At 42.4% G+C, this 26,288-nt stretch overlaps 1 protein-coding gene across 1 annotated transcript; it reads right to left on the reverse strand.

Moving 5' to 3' along the window:
• Positions 1–230: 230 nt before the first annotated feature.
• A4GNT (alpha-1,4-N-acetylglucosaminyltransferase) lies at positions 231–16,487 on the reverse strand. Its single transcript, XM_058729993.1, has 3 exons — positions 16,010–16,487; positions 8,852–9,330; positions 231–2,030 (listed from the first exon to the last, which is right to left on the reverse strand). The coding sequence occupies exons 2-3, from the start codon at positions 9,260–9,262 to the stop codon at positions 1,416–1,418; spliced, it is 1,026 nt and encodes a 341-aa protein (XP_058585976.1). The 5' UTR covers positions 9,263–9,330; positions 16,010–16,487; the 3' UTR covers positions 231–1,415.
• Between the last annotated feature and the right edge of the window lie 9,801 nt (positions 16,488–26,288).

Genomic DNA, 26,288 nt, shown 5'->3' on the forward strand with positions numbered 1-26,288 from the left:
ACTTGGGCTCGGATCATGATCTCACAGTTCGTGGGTTTGAGCCCCAGGTCAGACTCTGTGCTGACAGCTCAGAGCCTGGAGTCTGCTTCAGATTCTGTGTCTCCCTCTCTCTCTGCTCCTCCCCCACCTCTCTCTCTCTCTCTCAAAAATAAATAGATTGGGGCGCCTGGGTGGTTCAGTTGATTAAGCGTCCGACTTCAGCTCAGGTCCTGATCTTCCGCTTCGTGGGTTTGAGCCCAATGTTGGGCTCTGTGCTGACAGCTCAAAGCCTGGAGCTTGCTTCAGATTATGTGTCTCCCTCCCCCACTCATTCTCTCTCTGTCTCTTTCTCTGTCTCTCTCTCTCTCTCTCTCTCTCTCTCTCTCAAAAATGAATAAATGTTAAAAAACATTCATATGTTGAAATCCTAACCCTCAATGTGATAATATTAGAAAGTGGGGCCTTTGGGAGGTAATTAGGTCATGAGGGTGAAGCCCTCATGAGTGGGATTAGTTTCTCTATAAAAAGGACCCCAGAGAGCTCCCTTGACCTCCTCCCCTATACGAGAATTCTACAATTAAAGTGCCCTCTGCCACCAGAAGAAGATCCTTACTAGAACCTGACTGTGCTGGCACCCTAATCTTGGACTACCAGCCTCCAGAACTGTGAAAAATAAATTTCTGTTGTTTATAAACCACCCAGTCAGTGGTACTTTGTTACTGCAGCCCAAACTGACTAAGACAGAACCATGTCTGCTTGATCCAGCAGTATTTTCAGCAACTAAATCAGTGCGTGGCACACAGAAGGGGCTTGGTTAATATTCATTGACTGAATTCACATCAAACTCAGGATCAGAAATCAAGACCCTTCGTCCCTAGTCCATTTTGCTGAAATTAATCTTACAGAAGTAAATTTAACAGGTAGCGAAACCGTTAGCTGCCTCTCCTAACACCCACTTTCTTCTCTTCCTCCTTAAATTTTTCAGCATCTCTTGCAGTAAGTGAGATGTAAAGGCAAGTGTTTCACAGTACTTATAGGAAGTTTTCATAAAATAAAGGAGTGGTACATTCCTCCTTCCTTCATCCTGCTGCCTGAAATGCAGACATAATGGGCTGGATACCAAGCAGCCATATAGACCAGGGGCTATGGACGCTAAGGATAACAAACAAGAGAGATGCAAGAAACCTGGGTCCCCAATGACCACAGTGACCACACCCCCGCCTCTGAATGGCCTGCCTTCAGACTTCTTTTACATGAAAGAGAAATAAGCTTTTATATTTTATACACCACTGGTCTTTGGGATTTTTGTATTATAGACAGAGAAAGCTGAGCCTAAGCGATACGTGGGTAAACCCCCCCACCCCTGGAGAACGTGGACATGAGCTGCACACTGGCACTCCAGGAACCAGTTCTATAACATAGAGCCAGTGCGGGCTCTATTTGTTACCTGGACCCACCTCCCCAGTCACTGATCCCTCTGGGCTTTGAATCAGGTCCCTGTAAGTCCTGGGACAGTGCTTACGGCAGAGATTTTCCACCAGCGTGTTGCTCCCTCTAACCACAGTCCTTCCTTCATTGTTCATGTAGTTCCACAGATGCAGGGCGTAGGAGTCATTGAAGCTCAGGTCTTTGTCCCAGACTTCATAGTAGCGCCTCCACTCTGGATAGGAGATGGGGTAAAATCTCTGAGGGTGTAGGAAGGACAGGTTCAAACACCTGAAATCACTCACCTCCTGGAAGTCTCTAAGTTTGCACCACAGTCTCAACATCCTCGTCATCAAACTGGGACCCTGGTTGCCCCAAATGTCTGAATTGTAGTGTTCGACAAAGTTTTCCATGCACTCCCACAGGAAGGGGTGGTGGGGGAGGAATCCAAACACCCCGTTACTAGAGTACTGAGAAGACTGTGCAGCCAGAAAGTTCTCCTCAGGGATGGGCCGGATGGAGATGACATCGGTGTCCATGTAGATGCCGCCATATTTCCAGATGATGGCCAGGCGGGACGCATCTGAGCTGACGTGGAGCCAGTTGCTCTCCACACTGGCATTGATCTGCAGGAACACGTGCAAATCAGCCACAGCAGCAGGAGAAAAAGGAAGGGTGTCACAACATGAGGCCAGCCCACGGTAGCTGAGGAGAAGGAAGCAAGCCAGCTTCTCGAAAATCTGCTTACAGGGGCGCCTGGGTGGCTCAGTCGGATGAGCGTCCGACTTCAGCTCAGGTCACGATCTCACGGTTCGTGAGTTCGAGCCCCGCGTCAGGCTCTGGGCTGATGGCTCGGAGCCTGGAGCCTGCTTCCGATTCTGTGTCTCCCTCTCTCTCTGCCCCTCCCCCATTCATGCTCTGTCTCTCTCTGTCTCAAAAATAAATAAACATTAAAAAAAAATTTAAAAAAAAAAAAAAAAAAAAAAAGAAAATCTGCTTACAAAAGCCCAATTTTACAAATTGACCAAACTTACCTCCACCCCAAAATTTGCCTGTAAGTGAAAAGTTTACAGCAACCAGTGTCAATGGGAAGACTTTGCAAGCTTTTAAAGAATTCATGAATTTGGTTTTTGTTTGTTTTTAATTAAAGCAGTAGAATGGTAAAGAAGAAACCCTGAAGGGATTTCACAATAAACCATATGAGCCATTTTCAGCAGGGTGTAGTTTAACCACAAATATGAAACTGTGAAGCAGGAATTTTTTGAGTCCTAGAAATGCTAAAAACTAATAAAGAAAAAGTAAACTAGGAAACTATAGAATAGATCAATATGTATGCTTCTTGAGAAATTGGTAAAAGAATCTTAAAATGCATGCATGCCTTCTTTCACTAATTATTTCCTTTAATGATATTCATTGAGGCCCTTATTTCCTTTAAAAAAAATTTTTTTTAACATTTAGTTATTTTTGAGAGCCAGAGAGAGAGCACAAGTGGGGGAGGGGCAGAGAGAGAGAGCCAAAATTGGAAGCAGGCTCCAGGCTCTGAGCTGTCAGCACAGAGCCCAACGCGGGGCTCAGGCCCACGAAGTGTGAGAGCATGACCTGGGCCGAAGTCAGACACTTAACCGATTGAGCCACCCAGGCACCCCATTGAGGGCCTACTTTCAACGTGCCAAGCTCTGTTATAGCTGCTAGGGAGAGAGCAATGAACAGACAGACAAAAATCCCTACCTGGAGGAGATAGACGATAAATAAATCAATATATAATATGTTAGGTGTTCACAAGGACTATGAAGGAAAAACAGCTGGGTGAGGAGGATATGAAAGGGGCAGGGTGGAACACTATCTTACCTTGGGTTTCAGCAAGCTCAAGGGCCCTGAGGTAGGAATACAATCACTGTGTGCAGAAACAGAGAACAGAGTAGTGTGGCCAAAGCAGGGCAGTGAAGGATGGGTAGGAGATGAGAGCAGAGGGGTGGGTGGAGAGGGAGGATGGATCACGTAGACTGGAGTTATCTGAAGACTGAAATTACTTGAAGGTTTAGAAGAAAGGAGTGATGTGACCTGACTCAGTCTTGAAAAGGTCCTCTGTGGAAAAGAGACAGGGGCAGGGCTTGGGAGGCAGCAAGGGCAGAAACACAGAGGCAAGTTAGGAAGGCAGATGAAATGTTCAGATCCTAGGCACACGGTAAAGATGAAGAGGGTTAGGGTGTGGATGGATTGGATGTGGAGGGGGAAAGAGGAGTCGAGGATGACTGCAAATGCTAAAAAAGGGAGCAAAGCAGAAAGTGACTCTAAAAAGAATAAAAAACAATCATTATAAATGGCAATAAAAACTAATCACTATAGACAGCAACCTTCTCAAATGGAACACTAAAAGTTTGAATAGAGAAAACAAAATAGATTTTTCTGGATTGAAACATATTGATTAAAAGATTGAAATAGAGACAACTGGATGACCCTAACACTTGATCTCAGCTCAAGTCTTCATCTCAGGATTGTGAGTTCAAGCCCCACGCTGGGCTCCACACAGGGCATGGAGCCTACTTAAATAAATAAATAAATAATTTTTTTAAATGAATTTTGAGAGAGAAAGAGAAACACTAGCAAGGGAAGGGCAGAGAGAGAGGGGGACAGAGGATCTAAAGTGGGCTCCACGCTGACAGCAGTGAGCACCATGTGGGGCTCAAACCAATGAACCATCAGATCATGACCTAAGCTGAAGTCAGACGCTCAACTGACTAAGCCACCCAGGCGCCCCAATAAATGAATTAAAAGTAAAGAAAGATTGAACATAAACATTTGGCATTTGACAAGGTAAACATTCATTTTTTTTAAGTTTATTTATTTATTTAGAAAGAGAAGGAGAGAGTGTGCCTGCGTAAGGGGCATAGAGAGAGGGAAAGAGAGAGAATCTCAAGCAGGCTTCGCACTACACTGTCAGGACAGAGCCCAACGTGGGCATGAACCAGGAGATTATGACCTGAGCCGAAAACAGGAGTCAGACGCTTAACTGAGTCACCCAGGTGCCCTGACAAAATAAACATTATTTATTTATTATTTATTTATTTATCTACTAATAAGTAGATTTTTTTTTTAATTTTTTTTTTTTAACATTTATTTATTTTGAGACAGAGAGAGACAGAGCATGAACAGGGGAGGGGCAGAGAGAGAGGGAGACACAGAACCGGAAGCAGGCTTCAGGATCTGAGCCATCAGCCCAGAGCCCGACGCGGGGCTCAAACTCACGGAACGTGAGATTGTGACCTGAGCCGAAGTCGGACGCTCAACCGACTGAGCCACCCAGGCGCCCCATAGATTTTTTAATAAATAAGTTTATTTTTTAATAAACATTCTTTAAAACTCTGCTAAAGGGAGGCACCTGGATTGCTCATTGGTTAAGCATCCAACTTCGACTCAGGTCATGATCTCACAGTTGGTGAGTTTGAGCCCCGAGTCAGTCTCTGTGCTGACAGCTCAGAGCCTAGAGCCTGCTTCAGATTCTGTGTGTGTGTGTGTGTGTGTGTGTGTGTGTGTGTCTGCCCCACCCCACTCATACTCTATCTCTCTCTCTCTCTCTCAAAAAAAAATAAACATTAAAAAAAAAAAACACTTAAAAAAAAAAAAACTCTGCTATAGGGGCACCTGGGTGGCTCATTTGGTTAAGCATCTGACTTTGGCTCAGGTCATGATCTCACAGTTCATGAGTTTGAGCCCCACATCCAGCTCTGTGCTGACAGCTCAGAGCCTGGAGCCTGCTTCAGATTCTGTGTCTCCCTCTCTGTCTCTGTCCCTTCCCCACTCACACTCTGTCTCCCTCTCTCTCTCTCTCTCAAAAATAAACATTAAACAAAAAAAATTTTTTAATTAAAAAAAATCATTGCTATAAAGCCAAATGAAGGCAAGACAATTAATACTTTGCAGGAATCTTTACACAAATTGTTAACATCACAAAATTGTATACAATTGCTGAAAACCTCATAAATAATAACAGCCAAAATTTATCAAAAACTGTTCCAAGCTCTTTATAATCTACACAAATGCTCAAAGACTGATATTATGATTATTCCCATTTTTCAAGTTAAGAGATAAAAGAAACAAGAAATTCAGTAATTTGTCCAAGGTGAGAGAGGCAGAGGCTGAATTTGAACCCAGCCAGTCTGGCTCCAGAGATCCACTCATTCAAAAAAAAAAAAAATAAGGTTTTGGTAAAAATAAGTAAAATTGATTATTTGGTAAATTGGTGAGTGTTAGTGAACAGATACATAGGATATCAAAAGCCACACGAAATCACAGGAGGAAGAAGCCTGCCTATTTGTGGGCATTGGACTAAATCTACCTAAAACACAAAAGCTCCCACAGGGGTGAGCTCCAGGAAGGGGATTAGGATTCTGACTGCTCATCCCCTTCCTACCCCACAGTACGCAACCCCAGACATCTTTAAAGGCTACAGTTGCCAAATCAGTGCAGCAAACCAGCAAGTGATGGCACATTAGGTCATCCCCAATGGAACAGAACATGCCACAGACCAGCACCCCAAAATTATCATGGTGTGATCACTGCAGATGCATGGCTTAGTGCAGTACCCTGCGGGCTCAGATGGGGCAGACACTTAAGGGTTCCGTGTCCCAGGGCCCATCTTGTTCCTAAAATTCAACCTTGTAAAATTGAGGTACAGCTCAGAAGACCCAGGCTGTGCTCTATGAAACATCAGCTCTAAGAAAACATTTATGTCCTACTGAAAGAGGTGTTCATGCTCAAATAAGTTTGGAAGATTCTGGTTGAATCAAATTACTGTTTCTTTAGTTCAGAAGTACAGAGGCTTTAATCTCTTCATGTACGTGATTAGTCCGTGAGGGAAAAATTTTTTTACAGTGTATAATGCAGCATCTCACCTTCCAAAACAATTTGAGCAGAAATTTATTTGTGTAAGGAGCATAACACAGTTTAGGTAACATTAGTCTAGCCCAGCTGTGGGGAAAGTAGGCCAACAGACTGCTGTTCTTGTTTAGATCTCCTGGAACACCCTCTAGCAGGCTAGCCCTGAGAGCGACAGGGACCTAGCCAGCATGTCCCCTCCAGGGACCCTCTCTGCTGCCAGGGCCTGCCTTCCCAGCCTGTGGCCTGTCCTGCTTCTTCCGAGGGGCCTGCGCTTGTCACCAACTATTTGTTGGGACCCCTGTGCTGGCAGCTGCCGGTAAAATCTCAGTCTGATGAGCTGATTCATCGCCTCCTGATGAGTCTTAATTTGAGACTTGCAGGCTCTTCAGGACAAGAGATGGGCACCCTGGTTATGGAAGTCACATGGAGCCAAAAGTAAAACTGGCCACTTCCCCCACATGCCTGTTGCTTAGTCCAGTAAATGTCTCCAGATGACAGTAAGTAGGCTCAAATGTGTCCTCCACCCAGGAAAGCACACACTCAGTCCCCAGGTGAATGAGGCAGGGCATGACAGGAGTTTTCATTTTTTATATATAAATACTGTAGTGGACTGAATAATGGCCACTCAAAGACCCCAGGTCCTACATCCCAGAACCTGTAAATGTTAACGCATTTGAGAAAAGGGTCTTTGCAGATGTGATCACATGAAGGATCTTGAGATGGGGAGATTATCCTGGGTTGTCCTGATTTGGGCCCTAAATGCTATCACAAGTATCCTTTAAAGACAGATGTAAAAATAAAAAAATTAAGAAAACAAAACAAAACAAAAAAACAGCCACATCTTAAACTCACCAAGTTGTGCACATTACATATGTCCAGCTTTTCATATGTCAGTCATTCGTCACTAAAGTGGTGAGAGAAAGAAAGAAAGAAAGAAAGAAAGAAAGAAAGAAAGAAAGAAAGAAAGAAAGAAAGAGAGAAAATGTAGAGGGAAAGTTCACACACACAGAGGAAAAGGACATGTGCAGATCTCCACTGGAAGGGTTTTTCCTAAGAGCTTCCTTGGGAACTGGGGCCCTGCCAGCACCTGATTTCCATTCGGTGAAATGGATTTGGCACTTTTGGCCTCCATCACCAAAAAAGAACAAATCTGTTGGTTTAGGTCATCAAGTATGTGGTCATTTGATACAGCAGCCATAGGAAACTAACACAAGTACCACCATAATGGCCTCAATATTGCCTCTTGGCCTGCAAAGCCTTAAGTATTCACCATCTGGCCCCTTTACAAAGTATTTACCATCTGACATTTGGTCTAGCCTATGATTAGAACTTAGAAAGGACTTTACAGGATAAGCAAATGGTATAATTTTGATGCCAACTTTTAAATTACTTTTTTGTTTTTAAAATAATTAAAGCTATACAGAGAAAGACAGATACCATATGTGTTCACTCTTATGTGGATCCTGAGAAACTTAACAGGAACCCATGGGGGAGGGGAAGGAAAAAAAAAAAAGAGAGAGAGGTTAGAGCAGGAGAGAGCCAAAGCATAAGAGACTCTTAAAAACTGAGAACAAACTGAGGGCTGATGGGGGGTGGGAGGGAGGGGAGGGTGGGTGATGGGCATTGAGGAGGGCACCTGTTGGGATGAGCACTGGGTGTTGTATGGAAACCAATTTGACAGTAAATTTCATATATTAAAAAATAATAATAATAATAATTGTATTTATAAAATTAACTTATTCTCATCACTAAATGCACTCCCAATCCAATCACACTAACACACCTATTATTACTGTGTGTTGTGTATTTTCTTAAGGATTTTTTCTTCCATGTGGTTGGGGGGAACGGTGGTACATAGGTAAAATCATTACAATTACATTCTAATACAAGTGTATTTATTCCATATTGTGTTGTAGTCTTCATAAGATGTCACGGCTAAAGCCTGCATAGTGGAATCATTGAGTGGTTGTACTATAATTTCCTTAAGCATTATCTGATTGTGGGTCCTCTGTGAGAGAAATATTTAATTGAAATGTTATTTCCTTATTATACTATGTTGCTAAGATGAAGACTACAAAATTCCCAAGAGCTCCTGGCATGTCTTGGTTGTATCTCAATATAACCCAATCTCATATAGCAGCACCCCATCTGATTTTTCATGAGTTCACTATTTACATCATCTTCTAGTTAAATATTGCCTCATTTCCCATTCAAATGCAAAAAAACAGTTTAACACAGATGGGTTTAAATAAGTGAAAAATAAGTGATTATACTCCCATAAAAGTTACCGAAACTCATTCATTAAGAATGGTCTCAAGAGAAGCATAGTTCCTAAGAAATAAGGCTGGAAGCAAAAGACACCAGGCTAGAGATAAAGCTAACTGAAGTCTCTCCTGTTTGTTTGAATCAGGACTCAACCCTGTACAAAGAAGACCAGGGTCTGGGTTCTGGTCCCATCTCTGACACTGAGTCCTTATGCTCAGTTTACCTATTCAAAATATGAGGAGATTGGACTCATTTTTTGTGGTACCTCCCAACACTGACATTCTAAGATTCTCTGAACACTTACGTGAGTGTACCATGAACACAATGGTGTGTCTTCAAACAGCCTTTTCATATCCAAAGGGAAGAGGAAAACATTGTCTATGGCTGAGAGGAGGGAAAAGGCTGGGTAAGTGGAGTTTGAGGGCAGCCGTGTGGTGGTGTTGAGACCCTTCATGAAGAACACCACGGGCTTCTCTGGGTAAGTCTTGGCAGCAGATTCCACAGCACAAGAGACCAGAGGCGTTGGCTCCATTCTCTCTGAGGTCTCTATGAACACAATGCCATGCCCATGGCCCAGGAGGGCTTCCGGGTCTTGCTGGGCCTTTTGAGGAGGAAGGCAAGAGAAGAGACAGCTGGACTTCAGGCTGAGCTGGTAGAAGAAGACACAGGCAAGCAGCAGGACGGCCGACAGGAAGAACTGGAGCTCCTTCAGCATGTCTACTCCTCTCTCCCACCTGCTCCTTTAAATCAACACGGCTAATTACAAAAATACATTCTCCAAACCTGATCAAGAGAGCACATAAGAAAATGATGCATGAATATCACTTCTAAGATTTGATTGTTTAAATCCTCAATGAAACATGATCAGATCAGGTACAATAATATTAACGAGAAAAATGCAGTCACTAGGGTTTATCGGAGGAATTTGAGGATGATTCGAAACAGGAAAATAAGGTAGATACAGGTGGGAAGATGGCGGCGTAGGAGGACGCTGAGCTCACCGCCCTGCTGATCACTCACATTCCACCTACACCTGCCTAAATAACCCAGAAAACCGCCAGAAGACTAGCAGAACAGATTCTCTGGAGCCAAGCGTAGACGAGAGGTCCACAGAAGAGGGTAGGAAGGACAGAGAAGGGGTGCGCGCTACACAGACCGGCGGGAGGGAGCCGGGGGGGAGGGGCAGCCCGCCAGCCAAGCAGAGCCCCCGAGTCTGGCTGGCAAAAGCAGAGGGGCCGGACGGAGTGTGTTCTGACAGCAATCGGGACTTAACATCTGGAAGGTTATAAGCTAACAGCTCTGCTCGGAGAGCGGGAAGGCTGGAGGGCAACGGGAGAGAGAGTTGTTGAGGCCTAGACGACAGAGCTCAGCTTGGCGGGGAACAAAGGTGCTCGCCAGCGCCATCTTCCTCACCCATCCCCCAGCCAAAATCCCAAAGGGAACCAGTTCCTGCCAAGGAACTTGCTTGCACCACGCAAACACCCAACACTGTGCTTCTGCGGATCCATCCCTCCGGCGGCAGGTCTGACTCCCTCCCGGTGCTGCAGGGCCCCTCCCAAAATGGATCACTGAAGGAAAAGCGAGCTGAGCCTGCCCCTCCCGCCCCTGTGCACTTTGCCAATCCACCCCAGCTAATATGCCAGATCCCAGCACCACGAGCCTGGCAGTGTGCAAGTAGCCCAGATGGGCCACGCCACCCCACAGTGAAACCCGCCCCTAGGAGAGGGGAAGAGAAGGTACACACCAGTCTGACTGTGGCCCCAGCGGTAGGCTGGGGGCAGACATGAGGTCTGACTGCAGTCCCGCCCACCAACGCAAGTTATTCAAGACAGCACAGGGGAAGTGCCTTGCAGTTCCGCACCACTCCAAGGACTATCCAAAATGACCAAACGGAAGAATTCCCCTCAAAAAAACTTCCAGGAAATAATGACACCTAACGAACTGATCAAAAAGGATTTAAACAATATAACAGAAAGTGAATTTAGAATAATAGTCATAAAATTAATCGCTGGGCTTGAAAACAGTATAGAGGACAGCAGAGAATCTATTGCTACAGAGACCAAGGGACTAAGGAACAGTCAGGAGGAGATAAAAAATGCTATAAATGAACTGCAAAATAAAATGGAGACAACCATGGCTCGGATTGAAGACGCAGAGGAGAGAATAGGTGAACTAGAAGATAAAATTATGGAAAAAGAGGAAGCTGAGAAAAAGAGAGATAAAAAAAATCCAGGAGTATGAGGGGAAAATTAGAGAACTAAGTGATGCACTAAAGAGAAATAATCTACGCATAATTGGTATTCCAGAGGAGGAAGAGAGAGGGAAAGATGCTGAAGGTATACTTGAAGAAATAATAGCTGAGAACTTCCCTGATCTGGGGAAGGAAAAAGGCATTGAAATCCAAGAGGCACAGAGAACTCCCTTCAGACGTAACTTGAATCGATCCTCAGCACGACATATCATAGTGAAACTGGAAAAATACAAGGATAAAGAGAAAATTCTGCAAGCAGCTAGGGATAAACGTGCTCTGACATATGAAGGGAGACTGATAAGACTCGTGACCAATCTCTCTACTGAAACTTGGCAGGCCAGAAGGCAATGGCAGGAAATCTTCAATGTGATGAACAGAAAAAATATGCAGCTGAGAATCCTTTATCCAGCAAGTCTGTCATTTAGAATAGAAGGAGAGATAAAGGTCTTCCCAAACAAACAAAAACTGAAGGAATTCGGCACCACTAAACCAGCCCTACAAGAGATCCTAAGGGGGAATCCTGTGAGACAAAGTACAAGAGACATCGCTACAAGCATGAAACCTACGGACATCACAGTGACTCTAAACCCGTATCTTTCTATAATAACACTGAATGTAAATGGACTAAATGTGCCAACCAAAAGACATAGGGTATCAGAATGGATAAAAAAACAAGACCCATCTATTTGCTGTCTACAAGAGATTCATTTTAGACCTGAGGACACCTTCAGATTGAAATTGAGGGGATGGAGTACTATTTATCATGCTACTGGAAGTCAAAAGAAAGCTGGAGTAGCCATACTTGTATCAGACAAACTAGACTTTAAATTAAAGGCTATAACAAGAGATGAGGAAGGGCATTATATAATAATTACAGGGTCTATCCATCAGGAAGAGCTAACAATTATAAATGTCTATGCGCTGAATATGGGAGCCCCCAAATATATAAAACAATTACTCACAAACATAAGCAACCTTATTGATAAGAATGTGGTAATTGCAGGGAACTGTAACACTCCACTTACAGAAATGGATAGATCATCTTAGACACACGGTCAATAAAGAAACAAGGGCCCTGAATGATATATTGGATCAGATGGACTTGACAGATATATTTAGAACTCTGCATCCCAAAGCAACAGAATATACTTTCTTCTCGAGTGCACATGGAACATTCTCCAAGATAGATCACATACTGGGTCACAAAACAGCCCTTCATAAGTATACAAGAATTGAGATAATACCATGCATACTTTCAGACCACAGTGCTATGAAGCTTGAAATCAACCATAGGAAAAAGTCTGGAAAACCTCCAAACGCATGGAGGTTAAGGAACACCCTACTAAAGAATGAATGGGTCAACCAGGCAATTAGGGAAGAAATTTAAAAATATATGGAAACAAATGAAAATGAAAATACAACAATCCAAACGCTTTGGGACGCAGCGAAGGCAGTCCTGAGAGGAAAATACATTGCAATCTAGGCCTATCTCAAGAAACAAGAAAAATCCCAACTACAAAATCTAACAGCACACCTAAAGGAAATAGAAGCAGAACAGCAAAGACAGCCTAAACCCAGCATAAGAAGAGAAATAATAAAGACCAGAGCAGAAATAAGCAATATAGAATCTAAAAAAAACTGTAGAGCAGATCAATGAAACCAAGAGTTGGTTTTTTGAAAAAATAAACAAAATTGACAAACCTCTAGCCAGGCTTCTCAAAAAGAAAAGGGAGATGACCCAAATAGATAAAATCATGAATGAAAATGGAATGATTACAACCAATCCCTCAGAGATACAAGCAATTATCAGGGAATATTATGAACAATTATATGCCAACAAACTGGACAACCTGGAAGAAATGGACAAATTCCTAAACACCCACACACATCCAAAACTCAATCAGGAGGAAATAGGAAGCTTGAACAGACCCATAACCAGTGAAGAAATTGAGTCAGTTATCAAAAATCTCCCAACAAATAAGAGTCCAAGACCAGACGGCTTCCCAGGGGAGTTCTACCAGACGTTTAAAGCAGAGATAATACCTATCCTTCTCAAGCTATTCCAAAAAATAGAAAGGGAAGGTTGGGGCGCCTGGGTGGCTCAGTCGGTTGAGCGTCCGACTTCAGCTCAGGTCACGATCTCGCAGTCCGCGAGTTCGAGCCCCGCGTCGGGCTCTGGGCTGATGGCTCGGAGCCTGGAGCTTGCTTCTGATTCTGTGTCTCCCTCTCTCTCTGCCCCTCCCCCGTTCATGCTGTGTCTCTCTCTGTCTCAAAAATAAATAAACGTTAAAAAAAAATTTAAAAAAAAAAAGAAAGAAAGGGAAGGAAAACTTCCAGACTCATTCTATGAAGCCAGTATTACTTTGATTCCTAAACCAGACAGAGACCCAGTAAAAAAAGGCCAATATCCCTGATGAATATGGATGCAAAAATTCTCAATAAGATACTAGCAAATCGAATTCAAAAGCATATAAAAAGAATTATTCACCATGATCAAGTGGGATTCATTCCTGGGCTGCAGGGCTGGCTCAACATTCACAAATCCATCAACGTGATACATCACATTAATAAAAGAAAAGATAAGAACCATATGATCCTGTCAATCGATGCAGAAAAAGCATTTGACAAAATTCAGCATCCTTTCTTAATAAAAACCCTCGAGAAAGTCGGGATAGAAGGAACATACTTAAACATCATAAAAGCCATTTATGAAAAGCCCACAGCTAACATCATCCTCAATGGGGAAAAACTGAGAGCTTTTTCCCTGAGATCAGGAACACGACAGGGATGTCCACTCTCACCGCTGTTGTTTAACATAGTGTTGGAAGTGCTAGCATCAACAATCAGACAACAAAAGGAAATCAAAGGCATCAAAATCGGCAAAGATGAAGTTAAGCTTTCACTTTTTGCAGATGACACTTTTGCAGATGATATTATACATGGAAAATCTGATAGACTCCACCAAAAGTCTGCTACAACTGATGCATGAATTTAGCAAAGTTGCAGGATACAAAATCAATGTACAGAAATCAGTTGCATTCTTATACACTAATAATGAAGCAAGAGAAAGACAAATAAAGAAACTGATCCCATTCACAATTGCACCAAGAAGCATAAAATACCTAGGGATAAATCTAACCAAAGATGTAAAAGATCTGTATGCTGAAAACTATAGAAAGCTTATGAAGGAAATTGAAGAAGATATAAGGAATGGAAAAACATTCCATGCTCATGGATTGGAAGAATAAATATTGTCAAAATGTCAATACTACCCAGAGCTATTTACACATTCAATGCAATCCCAATCAAAATTGCACCAGCATTCTTCTTGAAGCTAGAACAAGCAATCCTAAAATTCATATGGAACCACAAAAGGCCCCGAATAGCCAAAGTAATTTTGAAGAAGAAGACCAAAGCAGGAGGCATCACAATCCCAGACTTTAGCCTCTACTACAAAGCTGTAATCATCAAGACAGCATGGTATTGGCACAAAAACAGACACATAGACCAATGGAATAGAATAGAAACCCCAGAACTAGACTCACAAAAGTATGGCCAACTAATCTTTGACAAAGCAGGAAAGAATATCCAATGGAAAAAAGACAGTCTCTTTAACAAATGGTGCTGGGAGAACTGGACAGCAACATGCAGAAGGTTGAAACTAGACCACTTTCTCACACCATTCACAAAAATAAACTCAAAATGGATAAAGGACCTGAATGTGAGACAGGAAACCATTAAAACCCTAGAGGAGAAAGCAGGAAAAGACCTCCCTGATCTCAGCCGTAGTAATTTCTTACTTGACGCATCCCCAAAGGCCAAGGGAATTAAAAGCAAAAATGAACTACTGGGACCTCATGAAGATAAAAAGCTTCTGCACAGCAAAGGACACAATCAACAAAACTAAAAGGCAACCAATGGAATGGGAAAAGATATTTGCAAATGACATATTGGACAAAGGGCTAGTATCCAAAATCTATAAAGAGCTCACTAAACTCCACACCCAAAAAACAAATAATCCAGTGAAGAAATGGGAAGAAAACACGAATAGACACTTCTCTAAAGAAGACATCCAGATGGCCAACAGGCACATGAAAAGATGCTCAATGTCGCTCCTCATCAGGGAAATACAAATCAAAACCACACTCAGATATCACCTCACACCAGTCAGAGTGGCCAAAATGAACAAATCAGGAGACTATAGATGCTGGAGAGGATGTGGAGAAATGGGAACCCTCTTACACTGTTGGTGGGAATGCAAATTGGTGCAGCCACTCTGGAAAACAGTGTGGAAGTTCCTCAAAAAATTAAAAATAGATGTACCCTATGACCCAGCAGTAGCACTGCTAGGAATTTATCCAAGGGATACAGGAGTACTGATGCATAGGGGCACTTGTACCCCAATGTTTATAGCAGCACTCTCAACAATAGCCAAATTATGGAAAGAGCCGAAATGTCCATCAACTGATGAATGGATAAAGAAATTATGGTTTATATACACAATGGAGTACTACGTGGCGATGAGAAAGAATGAAATATGGCCCTTTGTAGCAACATGGATGGAACTGGAGAGTGTTATACTAAGTGAAATAAGTCATACAGAGAAAGACAGATACCATATGGTTTCACTCTTATGTGGATACTGAGAAACTTAACAGAAACCCATGGGGGAGGGGAAGGAAAAAAAAAAAAGAGGTTAGAGTGGGAGAGAGCCAAAGTATAAGAGACTTAAAAACTGAGAACAAACTGAGGGTTGATGGGGGGTGGGGGGAAGGGGAGGGTGGGTGATGGGTATTGAGGAGGGCACCTTTTGGGATGAGCACTGGGTGTTGTATGGAAACCAATTTGACAATAAATTTCATATATTGGGGAAAAAAAACAAGAAAATAATAATTCATTCTTTTGAGTGGCCCATAGAGCAACAGGCATGAAGAGCATCTACACATGAGCTATTGTAGAAATTTCTCTGGGGGCGCCTGGGTGGCTCAGTTGGTTAAGCATCCAACTTCCACTCAGGTCATGATCTCACGGCTCATGGGTTCAAGCCCTGCATCAGGCTCTGTGCTGACAGCTGGGAGCCTGGAGCCTGCTTCAGATTCTGTCTCCGTCTCTCTCTACTGCTCCCGCTCCCCCCCCCCCCTCTCAAATATAAATAAACAATAAAAAATGTATAAAATAAAAAGGAAAGAAAGAAATTTCTCTGAAGTTTACCTCAAGTTGTCTAGTTTCAGTCTGCAGGGCTTCAGAAAAAGGGGCAGTTTTAGTTCTCAGTGATTCCAGGTCAAGAGAATGGGAGAAAACTGGAAACCTTCATTTGGAGAGTCATAGCCAGGCACTTGAGGAAACCAGAAGAATTCAGGATCCAGCCTGATTTTATAGGCAAACAAACATTCAGATTCAAAACTAGAATCTAACATCTATGAAAGGTGTGTTGTTGAAACTTAATTTTTGTCCCTAAAAGCACCCTCATTTCTGTCGAAGGTAGCAAAATTAAAATTAATTCATTTGTAAAATAAGTCCATTTTTTAACAAATTTGTCCTACTTATTTTCATAAACATAGCAAGAATAGTGATTGACCATCTGTTTTTAAAAATGTGCTTTGCTCAAAGTTTTTATAAGGAAGTTCACATTGAACTTTTATTTTTCTATATTAAACATAATTTACTGTCAGATTGGTTTCCATACAACACCCAGGGCTCATCCCAACAGGTGCCTCCTCAATGCCCATCACCCACTTTCCCCTCTCCCCCACCCTCCATCCACCCTCAGTTTGTTCTCAGTATTTAAGTCTCTTATGGTTTGCCTCCCTCCCTCTCTGTAACTTCTTTTTCCCCCTTCCCCTCCCCCATGGTCTTCTGTTAAGTTTCTCAGGATCCACATAAGAGTGAAGACAAATGGTATCTGTCTTTCTCTGTATGACTTATTTCACTTAGCATAACACTCTCCAGTTCCATCCACATTGCTACAAAGGGCCAGATTTCATTCTTTCTCATTGACCAGTAGTATTCCATTGTGTATGTAAACCACATCTTCTTTATCCATTCGTCAATTGATGGACATTTAGACTCTTCCCATAATTTGGCTATTGTTGAAAGTGCTGCCATAAAATTGGGGTGCAAGTGCCCCTATGCATCAGCACTCCTGTATCCCTTGGGTAAATTCCTAGCTGTGCTATTGCTGGGTCACAGGGTAAATCTATTTTTAATTTTTTGAGGAACTTCCACACTGTTTTCTAGAGCGGCTGCAGCACTTTTAACTTTTAATAGCCTCTTAAGGCCAGAAGCCCAGCCAAATACTTGTCATCAGACTCACCTGCAATACCTGTAGATTTGGGTGAATTTCTCTTCTCCTGCAGTCCCCAAAATATCCTGAGGTTCCTGCACCTGAAGTGATATTCTTTACTTACCTGGTAAGGCTCTTGGGAACTCTATAACCAGGGTATCAGGCTAACATTTCCAAGAGACTTTACTGGCTTCCTAAAGTGAATCTTAGTTCCTTAAACCTGTCTGGTCATATCCGAATCTATGCAGGTGTCTCTCAAATATGACATTCTAGTTAAAGACTTGGTAATGTAGCCAATGTTTTCAGTGGTGTCCTGTTACAAGGAAAACAGATTCTCATTGGATGTATGTAAATGACTATAATTGCCAAGTGAGAAAGAATACTCATTTAGAGTTTCTGAATTCTGGAGGGTTCAGATAGGGAGAAAAGATAAATGTTTCTATTTGCTTACAAAGGAATATTTTATCAAATTCTATTAAGCCATAGATCTTAAGAGAAAAGGTTTTCTTAAATCTGGAAGAGCAAACATTAGAAAACATTAGAGAGTATTTTAAACAAAAGTCATAAAAACTATAATCATCTTTTTCAATTCACTTTGTCTCATGTTATTAATTCTTGTTCTGTCTGAATGCAGTTTTTCCATTAGTTCTGAAAATTCTTACCCAGTTTAGTTTTATGATTTTAAAGATATCGGAATCCTGTGCTCATCAAAAGTCCTTTTTGTGAATCTCCTTGAAGCTAAAACACATTTGCAAGAGCATCAGGATAATAACTGCAATGACAAAAGACTCAAAAAATGGCCATGGTTAAAAGTCTGACAACAGTGCCCTAAAATGTAGTTGACAAGGAAATGTGGTTATTTTTGTGACACACAACATTTAAATCAGTAAAATATCAAATGATGACATTATACCAGGACATAGTAAAATGTTAGGAATTTTAGGTGGCTTAGTCGGTTGGGCATCCAACTTCAGCTCAGGTCATGATCTCAGTCTGAGTTCAAGCCCCGCATCCGGCTCTACACTGACAGCTCAGAGCCTGGAGCCTGCTTCAGATTCCATTTCCCTCTCTCTCTGCCCCTCCCCAGCTCACACTCTGTCTCTCTCTCAAAAATAAAATAAAAACATAAACAAATTTTTTTTAACTTTAGGAATTGTATATAATGCAACAGCATTTACCCACATGATATAACCTAAGAAGGTTTATCATCATTTGTTTGACAATACTTCCCATGTAACTTAACAAACCAAATAAGCCTAACTAGTCAAAAAGACTTCATTTAGAATTTGTATTTGGGGGAAAGTTTGTTAAAAACCTCAGAAGGTTCTAAAGCATTTTCTTAAACAGGATTAGAGATCATTACAAAACTTAAACCTTAATTAATCTGTTTAACATAAGTGGACATAAGAGATTCTAAAAGCAAATACAGATTACACAGTTGTTATCAAAATTTAGCTCTTTTAATATTGAGAAGTTTTAAATTTCTTAGTCAAAAATTTAAAAAAACTAATGAAGACAGAACATAGAACTTTGTTTTTTCTGGGCAGATAAAGAGAAAAACTTTGCTGATAATTTCTTATCAAGAACAGGCCACCAATCCAAGAAAACTTAGTCTTTTTAACAGAGAGAAAAAACAAATTCCAATCTTGTACTAGTATGTATGTATTTATTTATGTATTTATTTGTTTATGCTAGTGTACTTTTAAAATTCATTCATTCCATGTGGTCCTGACCACATGTAAAATTCTTTTCCAAAGATTCTCCTTCACAAACCTTTTATAATTTTCTTTTTTTCATTTTGATTTGTCCTAAGTTTCCCCTCTAAATAACCAGCCTCATTTCAGAGCAAAATTACTTTTTTTCCCTCAACAAAAATGTATCCTCATTCCTTATACCTTTCTTATAAATCTCCCATTTTCCTACATTCAGTTACTTTTGTACCATTTTCAAGTCTCAATCACATTTATCAGAATTTTAATTCTTAAAACCTTCAGTCTCCAGTGAAAACTAAGTTTCTTAGTCCTCTTTTATAAAATAAATCTAATCACAAGGTGGCATTAATTAGTCATTTTCCATTTGCCAATTAGAACACAGCCAGTTTTGTCCAAATATACCCAAAGCAGCAGCAATAACTAAACCAAATGAAGCCCAGAGTACCTCTATGATCATTGATTCCTCACAAAATTGGGGACTTCCCTGATTGAACCAAATGGCTTTCTAGCTTCTGGTTGTTTAGTCTTCCAACCAGCTTTCTCTAACTGTGTGCCCAAGAAAACTAATTCAGACATGTCCAAAGAATCCCATTTGGGCCATCTGAGACTCAGGTTATCCTTAGTTAAAATTTTCCATATTTTAAGTAAGCACTTGCCAGTAGAGGCTCCATGCATGTTGTACATAGAAGGGTCATCAGACACTTCTGCTAGGCTTGCAACCACCTGAAAGCACCATTTGGCCTGAAAAAGCAAGGGTTCCCTTCTCTTTGGAGCTGAGTGATTCAGTCTCTCATATTTCTAGCCAGAAAAATTTACTCAAGCCTTATATTAATAACATCAAGTAGCACACTGCCAAATTAAAATAACCAACCCATTGACTCTGACCCCTCTAGGTTACTCCTGCCTGGACAACATTAGCTCAACATCTCAAACAAACAGCTCAAATAAAATTCAGTACCATTAACTCCAGTTGCGGAGGTCCGGATACCATAACTCACCCAATACACATGCGAGGTGCTGAGAACTTGGAGAGGCACAAAGGGCCCGTGCTGGTAGAGGGCCGAGTTCCAGGGGACCTCCAGGTGATCTCACAAGGGTTGCTCTGATATCCTGCTGACTACGCCAAAAAATGTTGATGCAAATTGAACAAACCTTTTAGAATTTCTAAAAGAAGAGGGGCGCCTGGGTGGCTCAGTCGGTTAAGCAGCCGACTTCTGCTCAGGTCATGATCTCGTGGTCCGTGAGTTCGAGCCCCGCGTCAGGCTCTGTGCTGACAGCTCAGAGACTGGAGCCTGTTTCAGATTCTGTATCTCCCTCTCTCTGACCCTCCCCCGTTCATGCTTTGTCTCTCTCTGTCTCAAAAATAAATAAACGTTAAAAAAAATTAAAAAAAAAAAGAATTTCTAAAAGAAGAGAAAGAGTTTTATTTGAGCCCAAGTTAGGACAGCTGCCCAGGATATACAATCTTCACAAAGAAGATAGTGCTCTGGCACAGGCACATTTGGGACAGGATCATGTACATCTTCTACATTAAAAAGTTACAAATCATTAGACAAAAGACATTTCAGAAAGTTGCAGACCATATTCTAACCTTCTAGCATATGCAGGGCTGTATGACTTTAATCTTATGGGAACCAGGGAGGGTTTTTTTTCTTTTCCTTATCTTTATGTTTGGAATGCTCCTTTTTGATTATTTTTAAACAAATCAGATGTACATTGTGTGCTCAGGGCAGAAATGAAGCCCATACCCTGAGATTTTGCCAAGTCATTTTGACCTTAGTAAATGTTAAAGTATAGCTTCCCTGGGAGCCCAGGAGCAGGACCTACAAACATTAAAAGTTGAAAATTTCCTTTATTTTATTACCTTTAATCCAGGAACTTGCAATGAGCCAACACCTGAGGTCTTAGCAATGACAACAAATTTTTCCTGCTATGCTTTCTGATAAATCACCACCTCCTCAACCAATTCAACAACGGGGAAGTCAATCATTGGCAGAAGATCAACACCAAACACAAAAATTCCAGAAGCTCATCCCTTTACTAAGTTCCCCCAAATGCAGAGACTTAGGGAACATAAGGGGTTTTTGCAATCTATCAGGTGACCCACACACTAATCCTGCCTACTTATGGATCTATCAGGAGGGTTATAAGGCAACCATTTCACCTGGAAGAAACATACAGCACAACCCTGGAACTGGCAGAGCATGTGCCTGGGCAGTCTGCTTCAATCAAAATCATGGGCAGAGACTTGGGAAGGTTTCTTCACTAGACACCCCTGTAAACTGATTCTAACCTTGCAAACACAAGGTTTGATTAAAAGAAAAGGAAAGCCATCACCACAAATAAGCAATGGACAAATCCCAGTAGTCCAAGGACCTGGTGATCTGGAATGGGAATTGATTCCCAGTTTCAGTTAAGTCAGTTCAGGAAGGATGCTTTTGCCCTGAGGTTCCCCTTGTGGTATGTGAACTTCTGGCAGTCTCAGGAGATCAGCTTTATCACCCTCCCTGGATGCAGCAGTCCCCACGTCTTCCATGATCCCGTCCCTCTCCTGCTGTCTGCTTCCCAACGCCCCTGGCATGAGTACCTAGTAATCCTTTTTGGAGCCATCCTCTGCTGAGGGAGTCACATATCCTCAGCTCAGAACCTTCTCTCAGCCATCAACAGGTGTCCTCAGTTCCCCCTGGATGCTCTAGTGTGAACAGAGAGGTCCCCTCCAGAGCAGGCTTTGGATTCTGACTCAGGTCCTACATCCAGGAAGGTAAAGCTGTCCCACTCGTCTATGGCTTCTGGTTTTCTGTGTGTCCCCAGCTCCCCAGGACAGCTTTCTAGGTCTCCATGCACACCTTCTTCCTTTGGAACTGAGTTTATTCTCCAGACCTCATCAATTCTTGGTTCAGGGTGGCTTGGCCTGTTTCCAGGGTTCCCTAGCATTGGATAGATTGGTTTTCTTTCCTTACAAAAGGCAGGCCAGAGCAGAGCTCCTGTTCCCCACTCTGGAGTGAGTAGAGGGCTCCATTTGGGGGGAGTGATACATTTCTAGTGTCTGTATCTCAGGTACTCACATACCTGAGTGCCTTCTGACTGCTTGCACAGTGACCAAAATCACTGAACAACTGGTTGAGACAGAGAGCAGGAAGTAGCTGGTAGTCTTTGTCACAAAGATGAAAGTGAGCCTTGGTGATGCATTGAAATCCTAAGCATGAAAAGTAGGACCTGTCTGACCAAGAACCAAGTAGAGGTTATGATGGACAGAGCACTGAGCTTGGAGTCATGCCTCTACCTGCCCCAGGCTTAGTGCACCAGGAAGTCCCAGCTCTGCCTGGATCCTCATCTCTCTTCTGCGGTGTGGAAAATAAATGACCTCAGGCTCAGGGTGAGGATGAAAGGGCTCTCTGTAAGGCAAAGAAGCAACTTGCACTTTCCACCATGGTAAAGAAAGGAAAAATAGAACACTATTACTGTGGATGGCATTTGGACTCCCTGATGACAAATATTAAGTTGTTGGTCACAGATAAATGAAATCTATTTCCCAGTAAACATTTAAGAAGGAAAGCCTCAGCCCGTGTGAGGGGGAGAAAGCACGTGCAGAAACCAGCAGTCAGTCACTGGGACCTGGGGCCTTTTAGAGCCACAGCCTGAGGTCCTTTCTAAGCCTTTCTGAGGAGGCCTCCTGTCACCTGAGTCACTCTACCAGAAACCTCTCAGAGCCCCCATATCCTTCCCTTCAGTCTTCTCTCTTCCTTTTTGAGCAGAACTGCCTTTCCTTCCTCCTGTTCCCCTTTCTGCTGTGTCTGGCCTGTGCCACACTAACCTTCTGTGTTTGTGGTCAGGTGCCCCAGCTGCAGCTCCCAACCAGACTCCACAGATCCCTAGAGGCTCCAAGGATGGACTTCAGGAACGCCTGAAGCCTGGGGCCATAGCTCATATCAGTAGCTTTACCCTGGATGCTACTTATCCATAGCTTCTCCTACAAGTCACCTACATGTCTCTGCTCTTTGACCCTCTGTGACATTACCTCAGTTCAAAATCCCTCCAAATATCTTCACCACACAATCTCAGGCCTTCTCCAGCCAGCCAAGCAGCCCCTGGGGACCCCAGTATAGATATCTGAGTAGACATGTATAAAGAGCTATTTATCTTTGAAGAGTGGATGCGTCTGAACACACAGGTGACAGCCACATGTGTATCCAAATAGCGTCTACTTTCCTAGGAGTTTCTACCACTTGTGAGAGATGCTTTCATTTTCTCCGTTGCAATGTAAGCCAGACTTGGTCAGTCCCATGGGCTATGAAGCCTGGTGTTTGCTGCTAAGTAATAAGACCTTAGGAAATGTGGATTGGTGTAGACCCAAATAAATGAGCAGGATGGGGGGTGGGGGGACTCTGAATCCAGAGTTCTTTGCATTTTACAATGCTGTTCTTTGGATGTTTGGAACTAGCACCAAAAAATAAAATAAAATAAAATGTAGTACAAGGAAAAAAAAACACAGAACTGTAGCAGAACTTTCCCCAGCTTTCTAGCCTTATGGATAACTTCTGATAACTTCAACTGTAAATAGTTCAATGTTTGGGCCTAAACTCCCTCTGCCATAAAGGACTCACTGTATTGAGAAGGAAAAGTTAAAGGAATTTTTAACAATCAATGTTTGTTGAATTGAATTACACGTGAAAAGCACACTTCTCAATTCTGTAGCTTCTTTCAACTCTGATTTACTGTAAGAAGGAAATACTCAAGCCCACAATACTTGTCCTATTTACTTTGGAACTTTGGAGACCACAGTTCCGGTTTTTAACTTATTTGTTAAGCAAGGGAGACTGATAAATGTGTTAAAGCATTCAGTTCTCAAGAGGACAAAACTAATACACACAGTCCTATCTTATCAACAGTGCTAATTCCTTTCACCACTGTTGTGAGACTGGAACAAAGACTGGAGTGTTGGGTTTACATGAATAGTGAGGCAATAGCTGGACAGAGCCAGTGCACAGCAGAGAGAGAAATAATCTATAGCCCACCTCTTGGGAACCCATGGGAGAACAACCGAAGCACATTAAGGAGCGATATTATCAATATTAAGTCTTGAAAGCAAATTTTTTTATTAAAAAATCGGTGAGTCCGTGCCAGAGAAGTTCCCTTTGTCTCATCACAATATTTTAAACCATTCTGCATTTTTTAAGAAAATTGTTCTAGCTTTGTGTTTCTGGAGATAATGCTTTTTGTTCTCTACTCAGTCGTACTAATTAAACATGCTTCTGTTTACAAAACCTTACTTGGCCATCAAGAATGTGTTTCTGGGCTCATTCCTCATTTAAAAGGGTAATTTCCCCCCTTTTAAAACTTATTTGCAATTAAAAGAAAGGGTAGGGATGAAGGCAGGGAAAGGAGAGAAAATAATTGTTCTCAGTGAAACAATTTCAAGCTAAAGAATCTGAGTCTGCAAGAAGCCTGCAGAAAACAGTGGACCAGTCTGAGAGTGGAGGACTGAAGGCATTTTGATATTACACTCTCTAAGTCAGTATTTTGTTTCTTCTTCCTGTAATGACTTGGGAGCCATCTATGCCCAGTGTTCACATGGCATGGGAACTCTATGAAGACTGAGTGGCCATGAGAATCAGCATTTCCCAATATGGCTGAAAGAAACTGTTCTGGACTGAATGTTTGTGCCCCCACCCACCACCACTAAAATTCATATGATACAGTCTTAATCCCCCTGTGATGGTACTTGGAGGTGGGGCCTTTCAGAGGGAATTGGGTTTAAATGAGGTTAAGAAGTTGGCATCCTTTAAGAGAGGAAGATGAGATCTCTCTCTCTCTCCATGAGCTTGCACCAAGGAAAAACCATATGAGGACATAGTAAGAAGGCAGGATATATATAAACCAGAAAGAGGATCCTCACCAGGAACCTAACCTGCACCTTGATCTTGGATTTCGCAGTGTCCAGAACTGTGAATAGTAAACGTCTTCTGATTAGGTTACCAGTGCACAGTATTTTGTTACAGCAGCTTACCTGAGACAGAAACCTCAAAGTAAGCTTCTCTCTGATTCCCTTCAATATATTTTCATGAGAATCTGTTTTTGAGCCATAAGTGAGGTTGGAACTTCTCTTAAGATTTGAAGAATTGAAACCAGGCCTCCAATGGGGAAAGGACAACTTCATTTGCAAAAGAAACCCATAATGGGTGAAATTGTCCTCCTTGCCTGAGACCTCTCTGCTTTCCCTTCCTTTTGTCCTTCCACACATCTTTTTTTTTTTTTAATGTTTACTTATTTATTTTGAGAGAGAGAGAGAAAAAGAGAGCATGAGTGGGGAAGGACAGCAGGAGAGGGAGAGAGAGAATTCCAAGTAGCTTGGCATGGAGCTCGATCCCAGGAACCATGAGATCATGATCTGAGCCAAAATCAAGAATCAGACACTTAACCAACTGAGCCACCCAGGCACCCCCCCATACCTCTTGTTTGTCCTCTTGATATACCTTCTGTCTTTAAATGGAGACCCCCTGGTTTCCCTTTTCTCAGTGCCTAACAGTACCACCATGTGACCAGTACTCAAGTTAGGAAAGCAAGGGGTCATTCTTAACTCTTCCCTTGCTTACCCTCTCTTGTACAAGCTATGTAAGTCCTCCAAGGAGCAGATACCAGGACAAGATTAATTGTACAAGAAGTTATTAGTGTATGTGTCTGTGTGAGAGAAAATAGGAAGGGAACTATGTGAGGCTGGAAAGCTGAAAAAATCCCAGTAGGAGTCTGAAAAGCTTGGGTGGAAGTGTCCTAGGCTGACGGCTGTCCTTGTCTTTGGCAGGTTCACTAGTGTCATCAGGGAATCCTCAGAGCACTCAGCCATTAGAGGAGAGCTATGTCTCCCAGGAATGAGTCTATTTCAGGATTCTTGTGACATCAGTCACTGGAAGCCCATGGGAAAAGTGGCCTGGACACAACTCAGCAGTGCATTTCACAGAGCAATAGCTGGGCCTTTGGTCAGTTATACTTCCTCTGGTTGGAGGTCTGTGAGGCACATCCTCATGGCTGCCACAGTGCACCCCATGAGCTGCACAGATCTACTTCTCCACATAGTTTTGGGGAGCAGTGCTTCCATGGTTCCCACAGGCCTCTCTTCCCAGGGGTGGGAAGGAACTAATAACAAAGAGGTTAGAGAGATGAACTACAGCCCCTGTCACTGTAGTTGACCTCAAGGCTACAACTTGTCCACTCCCTCCTCCAACATCCATTCTGAATTCCCTTCACCCTCAAACATCATCTTGTCACATCTTGGTAGCTTAGCTTGTTGGGCAACTCATGATTCTGTAGTGCCTGAACCCTTGATAGTCATATCCTTTCTCAGTTCAAGGTTGCAGCACATGTCTGTTCACAGTTACAATGGGGCAAAAGAGGACCAGGAGGCCCCAAAGTGGATCTCTTACTTTCCATACATACCATATTCCTTCCTGCTGCTAGTGTGTAAAAGCAGCCTGACCTCCTCCTGCTTGTCAGGGTCAAT

The sequence above is a fragment of the Neofelis nebulosa genome, chromosome 5 (assembly GCF_028018385.1).
Source record: "Neofelis nebulosa isolate mNeoNeb1 chromosome 5, mNeoNeb1.pri, whole genome shotgun sequence".
NCBI lineage: Eukaryota > Metazoa > Chordata > Mammalia > Carnivora > Felidae > Neofelis > Neofelis nebulosa.

Excerpts from the sequence above, each read along its gene's own strand:
- A4GNT (XM_058729993.1), bottom strand. The coding sequence starts at position 9,262 with ATGCTGAAGGAGCTCCAGTTCTTCCTGTCGGCCGTCCTGCTGCTTGCC. Across the intron at positions 2,031-8,851 it reads TGTGTTCATGGTACACTCAC|ATCAATGCCAGTGTGGAGAG; the intron begins GTAAGTGTTCAG and ends GTGTTCCTGCAG.